General features: G+C 38.9%; 1 protein-coding gene across 5 annotated transcripts; it reads left to right on the top strand.

Moving 5' to 3' along the window:
* Positions 1-10,360: 10,360 nt before the first annotated feature.
* LOC147618295 (small ribosomal subunit protein eS12-like) lies at positions 10,361-12,620 on the top strand. 5 transcript variants are annotated; one of them, XM_086774762.1, is made up of 5 exons: positions 10,361-10,517; positions 11,175-11,469; positions 11,558-11,623; positions 11,890-11,958; positions 12,396-12,620. In XM_086774762.1, exons 1-4 carry the CDS (start codon positions 10,507-10,509, stop codon positions 11,947-11,949), a joined length of 432 nt encoding a protein of 143 aa, XP_086630888.1. In that variant the 5' UTR covers positions 10,361-10,506; the 3' UTR covers positions 11,950-11,958; positions 12,396-12,620. The 5 variants fall into 5 exon arrangements, with proteins under 5 accessions (XP_086630888.1, XP_086630890.1, XP_086630889.1 ...); XM_086774764.1 differs by having other exon boundaries at positions 12,293-12,620; XM_086774763.1 differs by having other exon boundaries at positions 12,289-12,620.
* The last annotated feature ends 10,998 nt before the right edge of the window (positions 12,621-23,618 follow it).

The raw sequence follows: 23,618 nt of genomic DNA, 5'->3' as shown, positions 1-23,618 counted from the left end.
ATATATTCAATTACTAAGTCCAAATATAAATTGAGCTACTTAGACATACCAGAGATGCTATATCTATATATACAATTACCAAGGCTAAAGATAAATTGAGCTACTTTGACAAACCAGAGGGGAAGAGAAAACCCCTCAACCAAATATTATCCTTAAAAAAACTTGAACCAGTCTTCCATTAATAATTCCAAGAAGCATTAAATCCCATTTTCTAAAAATGAGTGAGCCACCTTAAGACCAAGAGAGTCACGTTGTGACTTATAAGTAAGAATCACTCCTCCTACTAGATTATGCCACATGTTCACATAGAGCTGCTTTCAATTATCTACATCTTCGAGTGCACTACAATGGGTGGTTAGAGATAGTACAAGAGCACATAAATCACTATCTTTTCTATCAAAATAGTAAAAGATATTAACATACCTAATAATAATGTGGACCAAGGCATAAAGCAATGATCGCTTCAGAGTTCACTCCTTGAGTATCTATGTCCCCAAAAATCAATGAATTCTTATCCTTCCAAAGATCACAAAGACATATATCTTGAAAAATCAAACAAGGCATTAGCCTTAGGAAAAGGACGTAGAGGCAAAGGGACCATGAAACTATGTAGTCAAAGACTCTTAAGGCCCATCTGCCCAATTTAGCCCACATGGGCCTCAAAGCAAGACATCCCCAAAATGAGTGCCACAATGATTTCATTATTAAACTTGCACCTACTAGGGCGTCTATCGGAATCCATACATCTTTCCACATTAAGCAACTTTATACACTACGTTTTGGATTAGTGCACAACCCTCTGCCAATCCAATAGCCCCTTTTAAAAGAAGCATTGATGTTGAGGCCTTGTAATTTCTCCAAAACCTAATCAATCAACCTCAAATCACCACGAGCCACGTGAAACATAATCTTGATCTATTGGGGACATCCCTTTAACCAAGGATGGGGACATCCCAAAAGTCCTCAATATGGGATATGATTTTGTTGTTAAGCCTTCTAGACTACCCTCCAAAGCTAGAGGAGGAGTGAATAATTGAGACTGCCACACATGCAGGCTCATAAGGGAGTTATCAATTACCTTGTAGTCTAGACCCACACAATTCTGGTAGGTGAAGAACATTCTTTCAAGCTTGAATAAAAAATTTACAAAATGAAAACCCTTTACATTTAAGAGGGGCAAGAGTAACACTTTATCAATCTAGCATAACCCTTTCCATTTACCTTTTAACATCACATTGTAATGATTAACCATATGTTTCAATAGCATAGCCTAACGCTGATTTTGCTCAACCATCTTACCCATTGTAGAAGCAATCCGTCTAGAGAGTGGATCTACAAGTCTAAAATACCAAGACCACCATAAACTTTGGGGGAGCACACCTTCTATGAGACTTGTTCTTCCAAAGGAAGGTTTTAATAGGGGAGAGGATCTTAATCCACTCTGACTTCTTAAAGTTTACTAGAGGACATTACAAATGAATATTGGCAACATGATATGGTTACTCATAATTACTCTAGCATGGAAGGGAAGAAGTACACAATCCCATTTCTTCATCTTACTGTGGATCCTAGAAACCACCAAGTCAACACCCCACTCCTATAGGACAACCCAAATGTTTGAAAATAGAGCCTTGTTCACCACTTTTCACCCCCATCTAGATAGGTCACAATCATCTTTAATGAGACTAATAATCCTAGATTTGGCAAGATTGCCATCTACAACTAGAAGCATTAGGTTGAACAATTGCCAAAGTTCTCCTAAGATTCTCACCATCAACTTGGAGAAACAAAATGGATTCATCAACAAATTGGATCTTACCCCCCCCAAACCAACAATTTTACCCTTCTAGACTCCCTAGTGTACTTTGGACCTTGCTATGTACATTAGGGACTCTAAAGGGTTTAAGGTCCTAAATGTGGTCAACATTAGGCATTATCCATATGTGAAAGGATAAGCTTGGGGGAACACTTGGAGATCGACCATACTACCATATATTTAGCTTTATTGATTACCACCGTTCTATGTGGTGGCACACACGTAGGGATGCAAGATCTTTCAGAGGACACAATGTGGGATATACATAAGAAAGCACTCTATGTTTTCTCGTAGTGTGTTACAATTATTCAGATACTCAATAATTGTGTGGTTCTTTAGAGGTCTTTCTCAACGATTCAGAATTGTTTTGAGAACATGTGGTGAAGTCATCTGGAGCTACTAAATTGTCCCCCTCATGTAACCACTTCTTCAGTCTACTTGAGATGAGCTATGAGAGTTTCAGTTGATATGCATTGATTGCCTTTGTCTTTACCTTTGTAGCCTTTCTCTTTTTTCTTCATTTCTTTTTTTCTTTTTATAAAGCGCGGCTATATTAAAGGATAAAGAGAAAATTTACAAAAAAATGCTTTTTCAAGAAGCATAACTTATATCAAAATGTCAGAGTTTCATGCAAACATATTTCTCACTTCCGTGAGATGCACAATGTAATTCTATAGTTCTAAGTCCTTGAAAAGCAAGTCGATAGCTTGATTGTCTTCTTCCAGGCGTTCCTTATGGATTTTGCTGATCCTATCTTGAAATTCCTCTTGAGCCCTGTTCATTTGAATGAGCTCTTCCATGGCATTCTTTGTGTATTGAGCTTTGACTGCTTGTATGCTAGCTTTGTGAAGAGTTTTCATCTGCAAATTTAGACCAACCCTCAAACCCGGCATCAAATTGAGAAGTTTATAATTAAAAATACATTCATTTTGATTTATCTTGACAATCCACCGGTAAAATACATTGATTCAAAATTTTCAGAGCGTCTACATTGCATGCACAACTAATGAAGAGATGGGCAATTGTTTCCGGCTCCTTTTTATATCTTGGGCGTAGTCAGTCCCCATATTTAAATCTATTTGCACGGGCATTTGTCCAGAGTGCTTTGTGCATGATCAACCACAACAAACAAGATTTATTTGGTGGGATAATGGGTGACCAGATTTTTGAGAACTTAAATCCCCATTGTTTCCTGTCCCAAAGCAGGTTCCATTTATTGTTGAGTTTGTAATGTAATGGAGGACCTTGAGAGGGGAGAGAGGGAAAAGGTAGCAGGTTCTGTTTGGACTTCCAGGAGAAAGACTTATAAGACAACAAGTCTTTGTGTTGGAGAAATCCAATTCTCTCACCAGGCTATAAAAGTATTCTGTCTTTAATTAAAAGCAGATCCACTGCAGAGAGTCTGAATACTGTACATAGATCTCGATTTGATTTCCATCTACCCTCTGTATTGCACCACAAGTCACCCCAGGTTCGTATCCCTTTTTGTGAAGTTTGTATGCATGTTTTGTTATGGGAATATATTTTAAGCCCTCTTAAAAATATTATTCTACCCTCTTAGATAATTAGGGGATACTTGGATTATCTTTGTGTCATGCCAAATTATGTTAACCATCATGGGTGATACCATTATAAATATTAATACGTTTGGTGGATATTAACGTATGCTTGGGGTCTCCAATGTTTGTTTCAGCTGGTTCATATGTAGGGGTGATTCCCAGGTTACTTACGCCTACTAGCAAACATGTGTGTGATGATGGTTTGTATGCTTATGGAATATTTATTTTACCAATTTATTGTTGGTTATTTTATAGGTGAAGAGGATTCCGAGGATTGAAGAGAGTCGCATAAATTTATTACTTGGCACACCATTTTTTGTAAACAAGCTTTGTATATACACGGCACATTTTGATTTATTTTGAAAAAGCCATAGTTTATCAAGCATAGACTTGATCTTTAATATTTGGGAAAGTGTGATATGCTTTAAACCCAAGCCTCAATTTATGGGCACTTTATTTTTGAAGATAAGAGAGTGTCCTGCAAGAAAAGCACCCTTTTTGTATTTTTGGAGTCTATGGCCTAAATTGGAATAAAGTATCATGTAAATACTCATGTGTGGTGGAAAATAGGCCATATACACATGAGGGGGGATGATTGCATCCGATCTTGGAGTTGAACCTTTGTGAGCTAAGTATTTTTATTTATTTTTGAATATATTGATCATGATCATGTGTGTTTGAGTAATTGTTTGAATTAAAATCAATCCTTGCAATTTATTTAAATTCTATCTCCCTAGAAATTTAGATCCGTGTTAGTGTCAGTGGTATTAGAGCTAGACCTAGGGAGAAGGGGATAAGAATTATTTAAATTCTATCTCCCTAGAAATTTAGATCCGTGTTAGTGTCAGTGGTATTAGAGCTAGACCTAGGGAGAAGGGGATAAGAATTGAGCCATAAAAAGCTAAATTCAAAGGTTTTTGAAGGATTGCTTCTATTAACTAAAGGGCAAAAACCAAAGGTTAAGAGAAGGGTGGTAAACCATTTTTAGAAAACCATGAAACCACTTTATATTTGAAAAGAGATTTTTCTAGATTCTTACAGTCATCCTGATCCATTTATGTATGGATGAAATCTATAATTGAGAGCAAATCCGACTTAGCTTTTGGATTGCTAAACCACTCCTGAAGGGAGAAACCTATAAAGGACGGTGTGTGTCTCTCCATAAGTTAATTTGTGAGAATACACAGGCTGAAAGATTTTAGAAAAAGAGACGCAGTTAATTAAATTTCTATTTTTTATTCCTTTCCTTTCTATCCACAGCGACCGAATTGGCTTTAACCTCTCCAAGAAAAAAAAAATCTCTTCAATTAGACCTCCATTAGTCTGTGCTGCGCGGATTATTCCAGGGAGGAGGAGGGGGGATGCGCTGCGCCGATTAGTCGGCGGACCAAAGCTTTGCTAAGCTTTTAACAAGCTTTATATATATATTATAGATATATATATATATATTATATATATATATATATATAGATATATCTATATATATCTATATATAGATAGATATAGATATATCTATATCTATAGATATATCTATAGATATAGATATATGATATAGATATATCTATAGATATATCTATAGATATATATGATATAGATATATCTATAGATATATCTATAGATATAGATATATCTATATCTATCTATATATAGATATATATAGATATATCTATATATATATATATATATATATATATATATATATATATCTATATATATATATATCCCCTTTACTTTTCTTGTAGCATCCGATGGCTAAATCCAAGAGAGAAACTCCATTGTTTCTCTTAAAGCAAGTTTTGAAATTAAACCTTGCCAATAGGCTTTAAAAAAAATAATTAAAAAAATCTATAAAGCTTATCTAAAAAAATACAAATTCAAGAAAAACTCATTACTCCCCCACAAAAAGGCAACAAATTCAAAAAAAAAAATCAAATCTTTTAGAGGATGGAATCGAGCCAATCATTTCGTGACTAATTCAAAGGCTAATTCTCCTTCTTAATTTAGTTGTAATGGCTACTTTACCCATTCCACCCACGGTACAAGAATAAATCTTAGCACTTCAAGACCAAATTACTAGTGAACGAGAACTTAGACGTAAATTAGAGCATCAAGTCAAGCGTACCAAACATAAATGCGATGCTTCTAATTCTTCCAACTTGATGAGGAGGAAAGTGATCATGTTAGACGCACTACATTGCGTGCTTAAAATTCTAAGAAAGACTCACGAATCAGTCGAAAGGCATTCACTTTCCAAAATTTGATGGCAAGAAGGATGCATGAGTCCTCATTGCTTGGATTAGCCAACTAGATGACTATTTCTCTGGCGAGACGTTCTCAGAAAAGGATAAAATTAAATGTTCTTGTAATCATTTGATCAAAAGTGCAGCTTTATGGGGTGGAACGTGATTAAGCAAGGTAAACATCGACCTTCAACATGGAAAGAGTTTCAAAAACTCTTAAAGAAACATTTTCTACCATTGCAATACAAAGCTAAACAAACGTCACAACGTCAATGATGGGACACTCTATGCCAGATTGATAAAGAGAATGTTTAAGCTTATATTGACAAATTTTAGGATATTCTTTTACAAGTTCAAGTAATTGAAAAAGTCAAGGGAAAAGAGCAATGTAGAAAATTCATTGCAGGACTTAAGTCTACCATTAGGGCTGACGTTAACATGTTTCATCCATATGACCTTAGCACTGCTATGGACCTTGCCCTAAATTTAGAATGTAAAACAACTATATCTAGAGATTTCAAGATGCAAGATAAATCTTTTGCAAAATCTACTAAATCTTCTTTCCCTTCTAGTACTTTTGATAAATCCAGGATGCAAAAGGGTAAAGATATGGCTAAAGGAGGTATTCGAAAGGACAACAACAACAAACCTTCAAATAGACAACCAAAGAATCGAATCTTCAAATGCTACAATTGTCATAAGGAAGGACACCTCGTGCAGGATTGCCCTGACAAAAAGAAGAATTCCATATCGATGGCTTGACTCAATGTTATTGAAGAAGACGACGAAGGTTCTTTCAAGAAGCAAGAGGGTAACTCTGATCCCGACTATTCAGATCAAGGTAAGTTTTCAATTCATGCTTTATTAAAAATTCAAGGGAAAATAAAAGAAAAATCAATTTCTATATTGCATGATGATGGTAGTTCGCATGATTTTATTTCTGAGAAAGCATTGAAAGCACTTAACCTAGATGCATCGTACCCTAGTTACAAAGTAAAAGCTGCATTTCAAGGTACTAAGTACAACTGCACCAAGGAGGTTAAAGATTTAGAATTACAAATGGGTTCACTAAAAGAAAAGAGAACATTCCTAGTGGCACCTTTCGAAGGTGTAGATGTCATCTTAGGTATGCCATGGAGACATGAGCATAACCCCCATATTGACTATGACACCTATACCATATGGTTAATAAAAGATGACCAAGAAATCTATCTTCAATGCCAAAGCAAAGATGAATTAGGCCCATTTTTTACTCATACTCAAGAAAAAAGAGTTGTACGGAAAAAGGAGAAGACATTTTTGATTTTTGTCAACCAGCTTACTGCCCAGGATGACTCCAAATCAAATATATCTCAAGACCCTTTCGTTTCTAAATTCTCTAATTGCTTCATAGACGATTTAGCTCCTAGCTTACCAAGACCTCGTCCAGAAGACCATAAAATTGAAATAATTCCTGGTAGCTCACCGCCATGTAAAGCTTCTTATAGAGTTAACAAGCTTGAGCAAAAGGAGATTCAAAGGCAAGTCGAAGAACTATTAGATAAAGAATTGATTCGACCCAGTAGTTCTCCGTTTGGTGCTCCAGTTCTTCTCGTTAAAAAGAAGAATGGTACATATTGATTGTGTATCGATTATTATTCACTAAACAAAATTACTGTTAAGAATCGATATCCAATACCTCGAGCCAATGACTTGCTAGATAAACTTAAAGGAGCCCGAGTCTTTAGCAAGATCGACCTAAAGTCTGGTTATCATCAAATTTGAATTAACGAAGGAGATATCTACAAAACTGCCTTCAGGACCCAAACTGGCCATTAGGAGTTTTTAGTTATGCCATTCGGTTTGACCAATGCTCCAGCTACCTTCAACAGAATGATGAATAGGATATTCTTGGAATATCAAAATTTTGTTGTAGTGTTTTTCGATGATATCTTAGTTTTCAGTAAGAATCGTTAAGAGCATGAACAACATTTAGAAAAAGTATTCTCACTTCTTCAAGAGAATCAACTCAATCTCAATCCTGAAAAGAGCAAATTCTTCCAAGAAGAAATTGAATATCTAGGACACATTGTCTATACTGATGGTATTATAGTAGATCCTAAAAAGATCGAAAGCATTACTAATTGGCCTAGACCACGTGATATTCACGAACTCCAATCTTTTCTTGGATTATGTAGCTACTACAAGAAGTTCATTAGAAATTTTGCATATATTGCACATCCTTTGACTGAACTTCTTAAGAAAGCTAGACATTTTGATTGGACTAGTCGACATGATCATTCCTTCGCTAAACTTAAGAAAGCATTGACCCATGCACCAGTTCTTACATTTCCAAATTTTCAATGACCGTTCTTTAATGCTAGTGGACAAGGCTTTGGTGCTGTTCTTATGCAAGATGGACATCCAATTGCTTATGAAAGTTGTAAGCTTAAACCATCAGAAAGAAATTATAGTACATATAACAAAGAATTAGCTGCCGTTGTCCATGCTTTAAGACTTCGGAATCATTATTTAATGGGATCTGAATTCTTAATTAAGACAGACCAACAAAGCATTCGTCATTTGTTAAGTCAACCCCATTGATCTCTGATTGATATATCAAATGGGCTTCATTTATACAAAGTTTCCAATCCATGATTCAATATCAACTAGGCAAAAAAAAAGTTGTGGCCGATGCTTTAAGTAGACATCCTAGTATTCATAACATTCCTATTATTCAAAGTCAACCATTAAGCCCTATGAAAGAGGCATATGATACAGACCCATAATTTTCTGAAATCTGGACTAAGCTTAGAGACAATAATTAGAACCCTATTGGTGATTACTCATGCCATGATGGTTATCTTTTCTTCCAAAAAAGATTGTGTATTACATAACCTTTCAAACAATTTATACTGGAAGAAATGCAGTAGCCACCCACCATACATGGGTCATCGAGGTGTTTCAGCTACCTTACAATTAGTATCGAGAGAATTCTTTTGGCCTCATCTCAAACAAGATATAGCAAAATTCATGGCTGAATGTTCTGTTGGTCAGAAAATTAAAAGCTACAAAGGTAAAACCCAAGGACTTCTTACCCCCTACCAATTCCTAATGATACTTGGGAATAAATATCCATGGACTTCATCACAGGTTTGCCTACTACATCGAGTCATAACGATATAATTTGGACAATAATTGACTTCTTACCTTGTAAGAAAACTTTGACTTCTCAATAAGCCACAAATATGTTTATCAAACAAATCTTTGTACATCACGGATTGCCAAAAGTCATTATTTTTTATAGAGATTCAAGATTTTGTAGTAGCTTTTGGATCACATTATTCTCCAACTTAGGCATTAAAGTAGATTTCTCAACAGCTTTCCATCCAGAAACAAATGGACAAATTGAGGTTACTAATAACACTATCTTAGATCTGCTCAGAGCCTATGTTGCCCAACAACCTAACTCATGGGATAAGTACATTCATCTTCTCCAATTTGCTTACAATAATACTCCTACACTGGTCGCTCTAAGTACATTCATCTTCTCCAATTTGCTTACAATAATACTCCTACAAATGGACAAATTGAGGTTACTAATAACACTATCTTAGATCTGCTCAGAGCCTATGTTGCCCAACAACCTAACTCATGGGATAAGTACATTCATCTTCTCCAATTTGCTTACAATAAACTCCTACACTGGTCGAGCACCTTTCGAAACTGTATATGGAAAACTTTTGCCTATCCCGGCAACTAGAATTTCTCACAAAATCAAAGCTGCTAATCAATTCACTATTGATTTTACTACCATTCTGAATGACGTAAAACATTCCATTGCTCATCCTCAAGAAAAGTATGTTAAGCAAACAAATCGTAAACGTAAAGCTATATCTTTTGAACTTAGAGACCATGTACTTTTGAAAATTAAAAAACGTCGACTTAAAAGTGTTAAAAATTTCCCAGCTGTGAAGCTTGTACTAAGATTTTATGAACCTTTTAAAGTGATCCACAAAATTAATGATGTTGCATATAAACTTGAATTACCTTCTCATTGGCAGATTCATAATTCATTTCATGTTAGCTTATTAAAACCTTTCAAAGGACAACTTCCCACTCATCCAGTATATGAAGAACCACCTCTTATTGAAGGAGACTATTATTGACCACCTCTTGCAAGAAGTTTTACTCCCAGATACTATCATTGACCATCAAATTACACCAACTCGTACTGGAAACCAATATAGCAAATATTTAATAACCTTTAAAAATTATTCTCGTGAAGATGCAAGATGGATGCCTGAGAAATATTTTCGTGCTTTCCCTGAAATCCTCCGTTCTTTTATTATGTAGCTGCAAATCTTGTTTACATCTGGTCCATGCTTTCCACATTTCTTGGATCAGGGGGCTGCCATGTGGTTTTATTTTGACCGTGCTGAAGAAAACCGTCAGCTCTGGGAGTTTTTTCCATTTGGGGAAGTCTGCAATCTAGCAAGATGGCCCAGTCTTCATGGGGCAATAGGAAACTTCAGATGATCCATTTAGCTGCCATTCGATCCGCAAAAAGAAGGGAGGTCTCGGAATTCCCAATTTTGTAGCCTTTCTCACCAGGCCTTCCATCCCAAGGGCACTTGGGATGCAAAGGCCTATACATTGGAATATTCAATTATATAAAATCCTTTAACATTGGGCTATGATGATCTTGGTGAAGGGTCCAGTGTGAAAGCAATATAGAAAGGGCTGAGCTATAAACCCTAAATTTGCTCTCTACACAAGGTCTTTCTTCTAACCCTACAGCTCTCTTGGGTCTTCTTCTCCACACACCGATTTTGAACTTTTGTCGTCTCGATCTGCGTGCTGTTTCGCAGGTTTCCTCTCTTGGGTTGTCTTCTCCACCCTTTCTACAGCAATGGCTGACGGGTACTCCACTGTTACTTAATTCTCTTTGTCTGCCCAAATCTTGAAGTATTGAGGGTAAAGTTGGAAGGAAATAACATGGAAGCTCTGGCAAGCTTTTAGAAAACACGCCATAGGTTTTGAAAGTTTTGACTCAGGGTTTTGATGGATCCTCCAACGCGGTCCAGTTAACCGGAGTTTTAGGTTTTACAGTATACCCAGGATAGTGAGATTTTTGCGTTTATAATGCGCCTAGAAAAGACGAACTTTTTGGTCTCGACAGAGTGCTCTTAGGGTTAGCGCTTGTTGAGCTCTTAGGGTTTGAAGGCTGATTTTTCAGGGCTTGCAGACTGAAAACTTAGCATGGGTTTGTCGACAGATGGGCTGTGGAAGTACAGTGTTCTTAGGGTTTTGTGCAGTTTCTAGTGAACCTTTGTGTTTTGTTTTGGTATGATAAGTTTCAGTTTTGATTGTTCTGCACTGAACCCTACACCTGTTTCGTTGCGGCACCTGCGTGTGACCTGCTTGCCCTCTCCCGGGGAGGGAGCTGGAAATCCGTACAAACAATCGACAGTGACTTCAGAAAGCTCATATTTTTAGAGGAGTTACACCATGTTTCAGCGTGCATGGCGGATGTGGGAGGTCGTAACTCTTCTCTAATGCCCTTCAATTATTTTGCAGAGGGGAAGATGTCTTGGCTGAGCAGCCCTCTTCTTCAGTCCCTGCACTCGGAGAGCCCATGGATATTCTGACAGGGCTGCAGCTTGTGCTTAAGAAGTCGCTCGCCCATGACGGTCTAGCGCGTGGACTTCATGAGTCAGCCAAAGCAATTGAAAAGCATGCAGCGCAGCTGTGTGTACTGGCTGAAGACTGCAACCAGCCTGACTACAGCAAGCTCGTGCAGGCTCTGTGTTCTGAGCACAATGTCAACTTGATCTCTGTGCCGAGTGCCAAGAAGCTTGGAGAATGGGCAGGGGTAAGGTTGAAGCACTCAACTCATAATCATTTGAGATGTGGCATTGTGTTCTAGCCTGTACTGAAAGAACAGGTTCTTTTCCGTGCAGCTTTGTAAGATTGACACCGAGGGAAAAGCACGGAAGGTTGTTGGGTGCTCATGTGTGGTTGTGAAGGTATGTGGTTGTTTTTCTTTGCTTTTTCCTGCAGTGCTTTCTGTCCAAATAGGGGCTTCATGCCTGTAGATGCCTTACACAAAATGATATATGGTATTGATGTGTAAAGGCCCTTGCTCTATGTAGATGCTCGTGTTCTATCCCTCTGCCTGCTTAAGTGTGAGGATCCATAATATGTTTTGTTGGATGTAGAATCTCCTGTCCATCTCTGTCAAGAACAGCTTTAGTGTGAAGATCCGTAAATGATGAAACCTTTTGTGATGCAGGATTATGGCGAGGAGACGGAGGGTTTAAATGTTGTTCAGGAGTACTTGAAAAGTCAGTGAGCTGTGAAGGTGGCTTCTGATTTTCTTTGAGTATTTTAGTTACCCTTTTTGTAGCCCTTGGGCTCCAAGTTCTGGAGCTGGTTTTAACTGCTACGGCAACTATTTAATGAAATGAGGTGTTGGAAACATTCATGAGGATCTTGCCAGTCTGAAAACTTTCAGGATTGGCCAATGCTGTTTTGAATTGATTGGTAGTAGTTCAAAATTAATAAATCATTTCTCTCCTGATGAGGTTGTTGGCCAGTCTGGCCAAGTTCGGCATGCACTCTGATGGTTTTTCTTTTGTGTCTTGTTGCTGTGGAAGTGTACGTGGTTGATCATCTTCATGTTCTACTATAGCAAGACAATGGTGATATTTCCGGGAATGTTGAATAGGCGGGGACTTGGACAGGCAAATTAATGGCTCTACATTTATGTGATGATGCTCTTCTTGCTGTTGGTCTCAGGGAAGTATGTCTGGCATATAAACTTTGTAGCTGTTTGAGTAATTCCAAGATCTAGTGAGAGTATCATGAAAGAAAAGCTCTGTAAAGGAAGAGAGGAACGTCGCTCAGCATGCTTTTGGACCATTTTATTAAATCATAGTGATATGCCTATTGATTATAATGAAAACTAATTTGGTCCTAGTCCATGCTTATGCATGATGGAATTGATGATATCTTTGAGTTAAAGTTCGCACTTTTTGTATTCTTGTCGTTGCCTTTTGTTTTAGTGAATTAGTCATTTAAAGTTTGTTTTGTTGTTGCTAATTATTCATTCAAAATTTGTTTAGCGTGTTTGTTTTAAATTCTTTTGTTGTGGTTAAATATAGAATGTGTATGTGGGCATGTGATTTAGTTATGTATTTGTCTAGTTTTGAAAGTATTATTATTTTATCTTCTTGGGTGTCTATATTAAGCTTTCTTATTTTTGATTTGTTTGCTCTTAGTGTTTCTCTTCTTTCTTTTAAAATTGCGCGTAAGTTCAGAATCATTTGACCATGTGATGGTTTATCATTTTGGCCCTATTGATGTGCCACTTCTGGTCTTGACCTGTGAGGCAGTTAATCAGCCCTTGCGGTAAAGTGGTGCACCATCCAAAATGATGCACACCATAAAGTGGTGCACATTGTAGAGTGCACTGTACAAACCATGCCTTTGTGAGGGACAGGAACCTGTGGTTTTACTTCAGTGAGTACATCGGCAACAAGCATTGTTGATATATTACTTCATGTTCTAGGGGTTTTGATATAGCTAAGATTTGCAGGATCTGGAGATAATTTTTTGTCCATATATGTATGTAAAGATATCGAGTGGTAGATTAGATAGTCCTGCTTGTTGGAACTTACCCCTGCATTCCTAATCCTGTGTTTCCTAATTGGATCTTGCATTTCATCTGTGTTATGAAATTGTAAATAATCATCTTGGCATCAGATTTTGCCATTTACATTGAATTGATCGCCTTTTTCTGATGATCTGAGTTTGAGTACCATGATGTCCACTTACCACTAGACACCCGACGAAGTTAATTCTGGGTGTAAGCTGGTCATCCATTATATTCATATCAACCAGCCAACAAAATCGAGAATAACTAGGCATCTCGTGATATCAGCCATTTGTTAAAAGAGGGCAGGGTGGAAGCAAAGAGAATGCTTGTCAACCTTTAAGAGTATCTTGCTTGATGTAAACCCCAAGAAGCCTTCGGAGTTCTGAGCATTTGCCATATGGAAGTTTGCCAAGGGCAAGGAGAGAGATGGAACGTTAGATCTAACTTGGTGCCACTTGACTATAATTTAGGCTATAGTTCTTTAGAGCATTTTGAACCCACTTGAACATCTCATGAACTTAGAAGCATGAAGTAAATGGTTTAGTTAGTATCAGGGTTACATTAGGAGAAGAGTCACTCAAACACCATTTAGTTTTCTAGGTTGTATGATTATGCAATGGATTCACTCTTAAGCCAAGGTTGAGCCTAGTACCAATTTCAAGGTATGATTACCTTTGTCAAGGGTATGATAGTGGGTCTACCAATAATTAGTGACATCATCCTAGTTATTGACAAATTTGTTGAGGCAAATTTTAAAGCATACTGAAATTATCATTAGCCAAAGGAGGGGAAAATAGGCGGGATGAACATATAGAACTACCTATTTATGTCAAGCTCCCATTGCTTCTCTCCCAAGCTTTGAGCACCTTGACAAGCATTCATTAAGACCATGTAAAGAATAAGGAGTAAACATTCTGTTCAAAGCTATTAAGCACTTTTTGAGGAGAAATTCTCTAGTAGGATCAATTGAAATGAGAGGGAAACCATGCCAAACTAAGAACTTCAAAAGGAAACAAGGATAGCTTCAATTTCAACCCTCCTTGCATGCGAATGTAAGCTAGAGAAAGACCATTGAACCAACTTAATGTTGATCTTATTATGTAACAAAGTAAAATGTCTAAAATTTTACTTCCACAAAATGCCCATAAACAAGCTAGAGCATTACCATGAAGGTGACAAAACAAATGCTCTCTTGTCCTTAGAGCATGGAAATTAAAAATTGAGAAGTCTTTGTGATCTTAGCATCCTCATGTAGTATTGTTGGAAATGATGCGTAAAATCGCCACTTAATACTATGGTTAACATGCCTTGTATTTTTGTAAGTGTGATGGTGTTTTCTTATTTTTTCGCACTATGTGCCATATGTTAATCACTCCGTAGGTTAACATGGTTTCACCTGTCTGACCTACCGTAAGGAGCTACCATCTTAACGTTTGAAGGAGCACTTAATTTTTGTAAGATGAGACATTTAAAGCAGCCTTACCATGTGCTTAATGTCAGATAGGGAAAGTCTATAGACTTAGTGTACATAGTTACTTAAGACTAGTAATAGAGGCCATACCATTTTTAGGTTTGGTTGGCCTAGTGTGAAAACAAGTAATTTGAATATAACTCATTTTTGACAATAAGCAATATATAATAATTTCCTTGCAATAGTTTTCTTATGAGTTCTCCTCTTCCCCTATCTTGTTTCTTGTATGTCATTAGAATCTTGCTTGCTTGATGGATGCATGCTAGATAGGTTTGATTGTAGGTTTTCTTCTTCCATTAGCTTCTTCTTTTTTCTGTCCTTCCTGCCTTTTGTGTAACTATTAACTAGGATTATGATTCTTACTCACCCCTCATCAAAACTCAAAATATCAAGCCAAACAAACTCTTGGCTTAGGAGACATATAAGCCCACAGTCTCGCAAAAAAAATGTGTGTCAACAAACACATGAACCTAGACATGTGAGCCGTGAGTTTTGGACACATGAGTTGTGTACTTGGAGATATGCATCAACGGATGTGAGTCTAGAGGTAGGTATAGCTAACATTTTACCAACTAATTATTACTACCTTAAAGACTTGTACAGATACACCTACTGATGTCCTTTAAGCATTTCTAATGCACACCAACTTTGTCACAGGCCTAATATATAAAATTTCCTACCCAAGATAAGCCAATTTCATAAAAATAAAGCACGTGAGCCTAGTTCATTTTAAAAAAGGAGTGAACCTATAGATGTGAGCCTACAGACATGAGTCTAGAGGCGTAAACCTAGACACGTGAGCCTAGAGATGTGAACTTGGACCCGTGAGCCTAGAGGCATAAGTCAACCACGTGAACCTACAAAAAAATTAAAACAAAAATAAAAGCAAAAAATCTTTTAAAAAAAACATATTTTTGTAGCTTAAGCAGAAGAGAGGTGTTTGAAAATCGGTTTCAAACCTACTTGCCCTAAAGACCATTTCACCAGAGTGAAATCCTTGATGGAAACCTGATCTAGACTAATTGTTGGAAATGATAATATAGTTGACTATAGTGCATCAAACATACTTTCTCAAACCCACCCAACCTTCGATCCCAACACACAACTAGCACTCAATAGACCACTCCCCAGTTAAGAAGATAAACTCCCTTTCGGATCCACCTTAAGCGAGGAGTTTTGGGAGAAAATGAGCCAACTAAACACAACTGTGAGTGTAAGAACAACATAACACCTAGAAATAGAAGCCAATGGTCCCCTTCAAGCCCCAAATTCTCCAATTGGCTCTATAAACAACATCATAAACTTTATGAAAAGGGCACTAAAGCACCCTATCTTTGGGTGAAGCAGGAGAGAAAGCAGGACTAAGAATCTCAAGGCTCTCTCCCTCATGAAGTGGTCAAACCATGTTTGACACCACAATGTTTCTATTTCGAACATTTGTGTCAATCCCGAGCTAGGTTTATCTCAAGTAGACCATGGCTACTAGGCAGCCCAACAACCATAGTTTGACGGCAACAATCTGGACATGTCTCTTTTGTTGTACCACTAGGGACAAGAGTTCCTTCGTACACTCAACATCCACAAGCATACACAGTGCAAGTAGGAGTTCTCCTCTCCATAAGAGCTCATTATAGAAGTACCATTTCTACAAAACTAAGTTCCAGTTCTTCTTCATTTAGACGAGGAACAGGGGAACATGAGGAAGGGTAAAGAGCCCATGTGAGGTACTACTTCATAGCAAAGGGATCCACAAGGGCATTCACATAATGTGTCCTTGATTGCACAATGAGCGTGCACCCTCAAAACTAGGTTAGCAGCATATAGGACAAGCTCTATTGGAAATTGCATAGCCCAACCCCATGCGGCAAGAAATCCTAAACCCTAAAATAGAGGGTTTTGTGCAACTACTCCCTTACTGTTATGTGCACATTATATGTGCATATACTAGGAGGCTAGCCCACCCTAGGCATGTGAGCATGGGAGCATGGGAACATGCTCTAGTGGGGCAAGGGTTACGTCTAACCTTGGGTTGAGGTTAGGGTCAAGCAACCAAGGGTACACAAATCAATACAAGGAAGTACCACATACCTAACCCTGGTTTATGCATGTTTATGCATAGTGATTAACTAGAGAGATCTTTAGGGTTTTAACACTTACGTTCCACCGCCGCCACGAATATACATGATGGCATTTAAAATGGGAAGGAGGGTTGTCATAAACATAATACCTAGAGGCTCAGAGTGAGGTTAAAACAAAGCCAATCCATATATGACCAAATGTGATGGAATTGGAGATCCCATTCAGTGCCTAGAAAAGTTTGATCAAATTTGTGAGGCCATAGGACGGATTGATGATCCCACCAAGATTCGCTCATTTGGACTTTGCCTTGAAGGCAAAGTAGGCTAGTGGTTTAGACTTGTAAACCCTCTACTAGGTCTTGAGATACACGTTCATTGTGGGGTTTCTAGTGGAGCTAAATGGAGCCACATTGCAAATATTTAAAACCTCAAGCAAGAGGAGGGTGAAATAATGTGGGACCATATTGCTACAACCAAGTATCTCCATATGAGACGACGCAACCCACAAGGGACTAGATGACTTATTGCTCATTGATCGATTTATGATCGATCTCAAAAGTGAGGCTTTATGACCATCTCTAGAGATCTAAACACTACATCTTTGATGAGTGTTGCCGCATGAGACAAAAGACCTACTAGGCAATCTCTAAGACAAGGATGTAGAATTCATCCACCCAAACCAAGAAATAGGCCGGAACTAGAGGTCCAAAAGAAGAAAACCTCGAAGAGAACGTGGAAACACAAGGCACGATCAATTATCAAGGGCAATGACATCGTGACATTGAAAGTGCTTCAAACCATAGCTTTGAAGTTGCTTCTCTCTCACAGAGACAACAAGTGTTCTCCCATTTAAACCAGCTCTCCCAAAGAGAAGAAACCCCTTCACTATGAAACCTTCCCAAAGAAACTTAAAGAGTACCCTAACCTTGTGTTGGAGAAAGAGCGAATGAAACAAGCCCAAGAGCTTGTATAAGGAAGGTGTAGGAGGTTGAACTAGAGTCAATACGTGAGCATGTGGTCGAGTATAAACTACTCACCCTGCATGAGATGATCCCATTCCTCCAGAGCTAATCTTAGAACCAATGATGGAATCACAGTGCCATCCAAATACCTTGATTGAAATCGTAACCATTCTTAAGAGGTCAAGAGTCAGTTTCGGAGCCTCTACCACTAGATCTAGTCTGACCAGTTGTCACATTGCTAGATGCAGTGAAGGAGGACTTAGTGGGAGGTAAAAGTTTGCCTTCCATGGGTCATCATAGTCATCACAATATTTTCTTTGATGTGATAGTAGGTGTGACGACTTCACTTCGACCCCATGAGAGGAACCGCCACCTAGGGAAGGATAAGTACACATCTCGTACACATTGGCATGTCCAAGCCCACCTCTGAGTAAGTACGAGCTAAGTGAGCATGAATATTACATGAGGGAAATAACAAGGCTCATAGCTTTCTTATCCTCAGAAGTCCAAGTACAAGGAATTCTCAACTTTGGAGAGACTTATCTGATTAGATGACTACGAAATTAAGAGCCCACACTCTTGAACTTGCAGAGGAGGAGGATGAGCCATGCCATAGTTGAGCACTCTCCTTCCATACTCAAGATAAAAGGACAACTAAAAGTGCCCATGAACAAGATGGGGCACTATTTCAAAGTGATGAAATAGCCTTGTGGTCAAGCTTGTAGACGAGAACATAACTAAACCTTTGGGCATCCTTTAGGATGCAAAGACTAAGACCTTTGGGCTAAGCTTCCACCACACATTTGTGGTGATGGACTTTTAGAGAGGAGGGTCATTCATTATGATCCTCGGAAGGCCTTACATGAGAAATGCAAAGCTAGTTCACGATTGGGAAACCAATCACATATGTATATACAAGGGAACTTGAAAACAATTGGTTGACATCAAGGCTAGCCACAAGGTGTAATCTTGGGAGACATGGACCTCATCAACCTACCCATCCCCTTGCACCATCCAACTGAAACCTTTCCGCAATAAACCATTTATTAATTATGACCACGCTTGTTTTTTTGAAGTTGAATTTATATTGGAGGTAAACATGAGAGTTGCAAGTTTTATGTGACCCCCCCCAAGTACAATGAAAGAGAGTATCATCCTTGGGAGAGGATGGATTACAACCACCACTGATTGTGTAGTCAATTGGCAAAAAAGAATTGTAACACTCGAGTTCCCCCATGGAATGGTTACCGTACCCTTGGTGGATGAGCAAACCCCGCACGTATCAATATCCCAAGCCTCGTCCTCCACTTATAAACCATCACATCAGGTAAATTTGCCAACAAGCAGGGGCCCCAAGCAATAGAGTTTTATCGACACCTCGAGCCTCATTATTTGCATTAAGATGTTAGAAGCTCAAGGCAGAAACCCTTCTTTTTGGGTCTCCCAAAAGCCCTAATTTCCAAAGTCAAAGAGAGTTAGGCATAACTATTTCGGACCCCAGCCTAAGCCCAATAATAAACCAACATTCCATTGGGTCATCCGACCAGGCTGTTAGAAGCACAAGTCTTCTACCAAGGGAACCCCTATATTTAGGTTCCAAAGTCAAGAAAACTTACACCACGAGCCTCTACAACCATGCCATAAAATGCCATATCAAAGATGGAGTGGAGACCAAAATCCATGCCTCTCTGATGCCAACCCCAAAGCTTAAGCAATAATGGAGAACAATGGGTTCCACCTTGAATTATGTGCCAACACCACCTTTAGAGAAGTTAGAGGAGTCCATGGATGTAATACCTTGCCCATGTGCAATGGCCTTCCCCAATGTTTATTCCTATTAATGAAGAGCCACCCATGGTGTCAAACCCCAAAGAGTGCCATCACACACTTTCATGGCACCGTCAAGTAATCCCAAGGCCCAAAAAGATCACCATGACTCCACAACATCCTCCATGTGTGCCACATCACAACACCAACTCGCTAGCAATTGAAACTGGAAAGATAAAGCTTAATCAAGCATGCCTCCAACAAACACCAGTATCCAATGACGTCTAGGATTTAGTCATGGATGGGCAAGCAACTCTCCGCCTTTGCTCAATGAGGCCATACGTTAACCCAAAACCTTAAAACCCCATTATACATATGTAACATAGAACTTCCTATTTATTATACATACACATATACCTAGGAATGATAAAAAAACTTGAAACCCATTGTACATATGTAACGTAGAACTTCCTATTTATTATACATACACATATACCTAGGAATGATGAAAAACTTGAAACCCAAAACAAAGCCGCAGAATGACCAAAAATTAAAAACATGCACATGCACCTATGAGCATATAGAACATACACACCCACACGTACACACATGCACACTCAACCCCCCCATAACCCCTCCCATACTCACCCACATATGTACCCACACATACGCATGCACACTCAAAACCCCCCACATTCACCCACGTGTACCCACACATACACGCACACTCTCGCCCCCTGATGCCACAAAAAAAAAAACTACATCTCCTTAAGCCCTTTTCTTCCCCTTAGACTCTTTAAAATTCTTTCCCTAAAATTTTGAAACACCCTCCCTAGGAAAAAATTCCTACACCCACCACACATGCACATCCTCCCTAGGAGAAAATTCCTACACACACATGCACACCCTCCATGGGATAAAATTTCTATACACACACACTTGAGACAAAAAAAAAACTTCAAAAAAAGTAACACGTCATCACATAGGCTCATGTGTGCCACATCATCAAGTTTATCACATTTTTTTTAAAAATGTGCCATGTCATCACGTAGGCTCACGTTGCCACATTATCATATAGGTTCACTTGTGCACATCATCATGTACATCATCACATAGGTTCATGTCACCATGTCATTACATAGGCTTATGTTGCCACATCATCACCCAAAAAAGCTTTTAAAAGGCAAAAATCTTGAAATTAAAAATCTTAAAAAGTGCTACGTTATCACATATAGGATCACATCGCCATGTCATCATGTAAGCTTACATTATCACTTCATCATCCTAAAAAACATTAAAAAAAAACTTGAGAAAATGTACCACATCATTACACAAGCATCGTCACATAGGCTCACATCACCACGTCATGTAGGCTCACATTGTCACGTCATCAAAAATAAATAAAAAAATTCAAAAAAATAAAAGTGCCATGCCATCATGTAGGCTCACGTGTACCACATCATCTCACCCAAAAAAATATTGAAAACATGAGTCACATAGGTTCACGTGTGCCATGCCATCACGTAGACTCATGTTGCCACATCGTTAAAAAAAACTTAAAAATAAAGTATCTAAAAATATTTTTTTCTTAAAAAGAATACTAATAATATGAGAAAGAGAGTAATAGAAAAGAAGAAAGAAAAAGGAAGAAAGACAAAGAAAGAAAGAGAGCAAGTGACAAGAAGAGAAGACGAGAGAGAGAGAGAGAGAGAGAGAGAGAGAGAGAGAGAGAGAGAGAGAGAGAGAGAGCAAGTGACAAGAAGAGAAGAAGAGAAGGAGAGAGAGAGAGAGAGAGAGAGGGCATGAAAACCTTCCTCAAGAAAAGAACCTAACCGAGGTGAAGATCCAACAATGCAACCAAAGCCGACAAAAGCCCAAGAATCAAACGGGCTCCACATCTTGCTCCAAGGTGCAAAACATGCCCACATGCTAATCAAGCGAGGTAGAGATGCCTAAAATGTCAAAGCAATGCCCAAGGTTGGCATTTTCTGGCAATCCAAAATTTCACCCCGTTCCCTCCCTTCCCACCAACATCGCCATGCTTCAAGCAAGCAAATCGAATAGCCACCAACATTTCAAAAAGAGGCTCAAGCAAGCAAATCAAATAGCCACCAACATTTCAAAAAGAGGCTCAAGAAGCACCTTGATCCATTTGGCAATGTCTAGCAAGCCACCATAGTTCACGGTTTATGAATGTATCTACGATACTGGGTGTCCTAAATTCTACCATTCTTGTGGTGGACAACCCAACCTCATTCACACCTTCCTTATTGGCCATCTTGGTTATACATCAACCACTAATTCCCTATCTCAAACCATGTGTCATAGTCAAAGAAATCATACAAATAACTGTCGAAGAAATCAGAGTGTTCGAGTTTTCATCGAAAGAGGCTTCTACATGGGTCCAACTTTTGCCCAATGCACATGCACACCACCTGTAATATATCCACATGCTCTACATGTAATAGACACATAGGCACTATTCTTTCACAAACCTGTATTGAACCTCTTCAATGCTAACCTTCTAGGTACATTTTGGATAGGAGGACCATGGTGGTAGGCATAAGTCTAGCCCATGGTAGAACCCATCGCTCGGACCCTCCTTAAATCAATAGGAACCTTCCATGACCTCATCTTCAACCACACCACCCATTTGATCTACACTACCTCTATCCCAAGTGCTCGTCAATGCCAGATCCCTCGAGCCACAGAGACCGCCAGCTCCGGATGGACACTACCATTATCCCAAGTGCTCACCAATGCCAAATCCCTCAAGCCACAGATATCGCCAACTCCATTGTCGTTGTGGGCACAACCATGCACAAGTTCTCTGCCCCGTGAATCAAAATGTAATAGTCTTGACTCCCCAAGAAAAGGGGGGTCAAGTAAATGTTGAAGAATGCAACAAAGAGAGTCAAAGAAAGTAGTTAAGCTGGAGAAGCCTTCGTGTTGGAGAAGTGCACCCACAGGGGCACACACAATGCCAACCCTCCAGGTATATCTCTAGATGGGGGGACCATGGAAGATGGTTCTCTAGATGGGGGGACCATGGAAGATGGTATAACCCTCGCCTCTAGAGAACCCTCAATCTTGCAAGTACCTACAAAAAGTACTTTAATAATCCACTTCAACACCAATAGAACCTTACCTTAGCCCAACATTTTCACCATGCAGAAGCCTTACCCCTGAGCATGACACTGTGAGAGTGAGACATACTCTCATATCCTGCCATGAAGATATATGGACCATAATCTACCCATGCAAATCATTCCATGGTGGTTTGGGTGCTCATTCCCCAATCACACAGTGCGGACCACTTATACTAACTACCTCTTGTGATGAAGGGCCCATGCCACTTCCACAACTAGCATGCCGAACCTCTATATTGCCTATCACTTTCCATGCCGCCTCGACATGCTTCCTACCCATCAAGGTTACCCAAAGCTTCCCACCACTTTTCCCTGCACCTGGTTGTGAACAGCCCCAAACCATACCACTTAACCTTAGGTTACCACTTGCCTTGCACTCGGATTCCAACTTCATGGTATATCTTGGACCATCCACACCATCCCACCCTGGGAGCAGCCTCACCACCAACTTGGGCATGAGGATGTAGTCAAACCAAGTCCCATTAGGAAGGAGGGTATGTTAATTAGACAACCCTTACCTCTCAATAGCAATATAGCTCACGTTGAGCTGTTGACTAGAAAAACACATAGAGTAGTCTAACTTGTACTCCCTAGCTATGCTAGCATGCATCCACCACCAATAACAAAGTTTGACGCATCTATGTGTATATGGAAGATCAAGTCCCAATTGGGTGGTCTCAAGGATGGTGCACAACAAGTGTCCTTTGAGTTCAGTTAATCATATTCTTGTTAACATTCATCAGTCCACTTAAAGACTTTAAGTAGTTCATATAATGGTCTAGCTATTTTTGCATAGAATACAATGAACCTTCGGTAGTACCCCACATGGCCCATGAATGGCAGTAGTTCCAGAAAGCCAAGCCAAGTACTCTTTCCATTTGGTATGAGCACACAAGTCATCAATAAAACTATCCCTTGACTATTAAAAATTAGAACA

This window comes from Cibotium barometz, chromosome 35, assembly GCF_041138505.1.
Source record: "Cibotium barometz isolate CiBa-2024 chromosome 35, ASM4113850v1, whole genome shotgun sequence".
In the NCBI taxonomy this organism is placed as follows: domain Eukaryota; kingdom Viridiplantae; phylum Streptophyta; class Polypodiopsida; order Cyatheales; family Cibotiaceae; genus Cibotium; species Cibotium barometz.
Note: the sequence above shows the minus strand (reverse complement) of the source record. Positions and strands in the feature narration are given on the sequence as shown.

Coding starts and splice junctions, on each gene's coding strand:
- LOC147618295 (XM_086774762.1), top strand. Junction 11,470..11,557: donor AGCTTGGAGAATGGGCAGGG/GTAAGGTTGAAG, acceptor TTTTCCGTGCAG/CTTTGTAAGATTGACACCGA. Junction 11,624..11,889: donor GCTCATGTGTGGTTGTGAAG/GTATGTGGTTGT, acceptor TTTGTGATGCAG/GATTATGGCGAGGAGACGGA.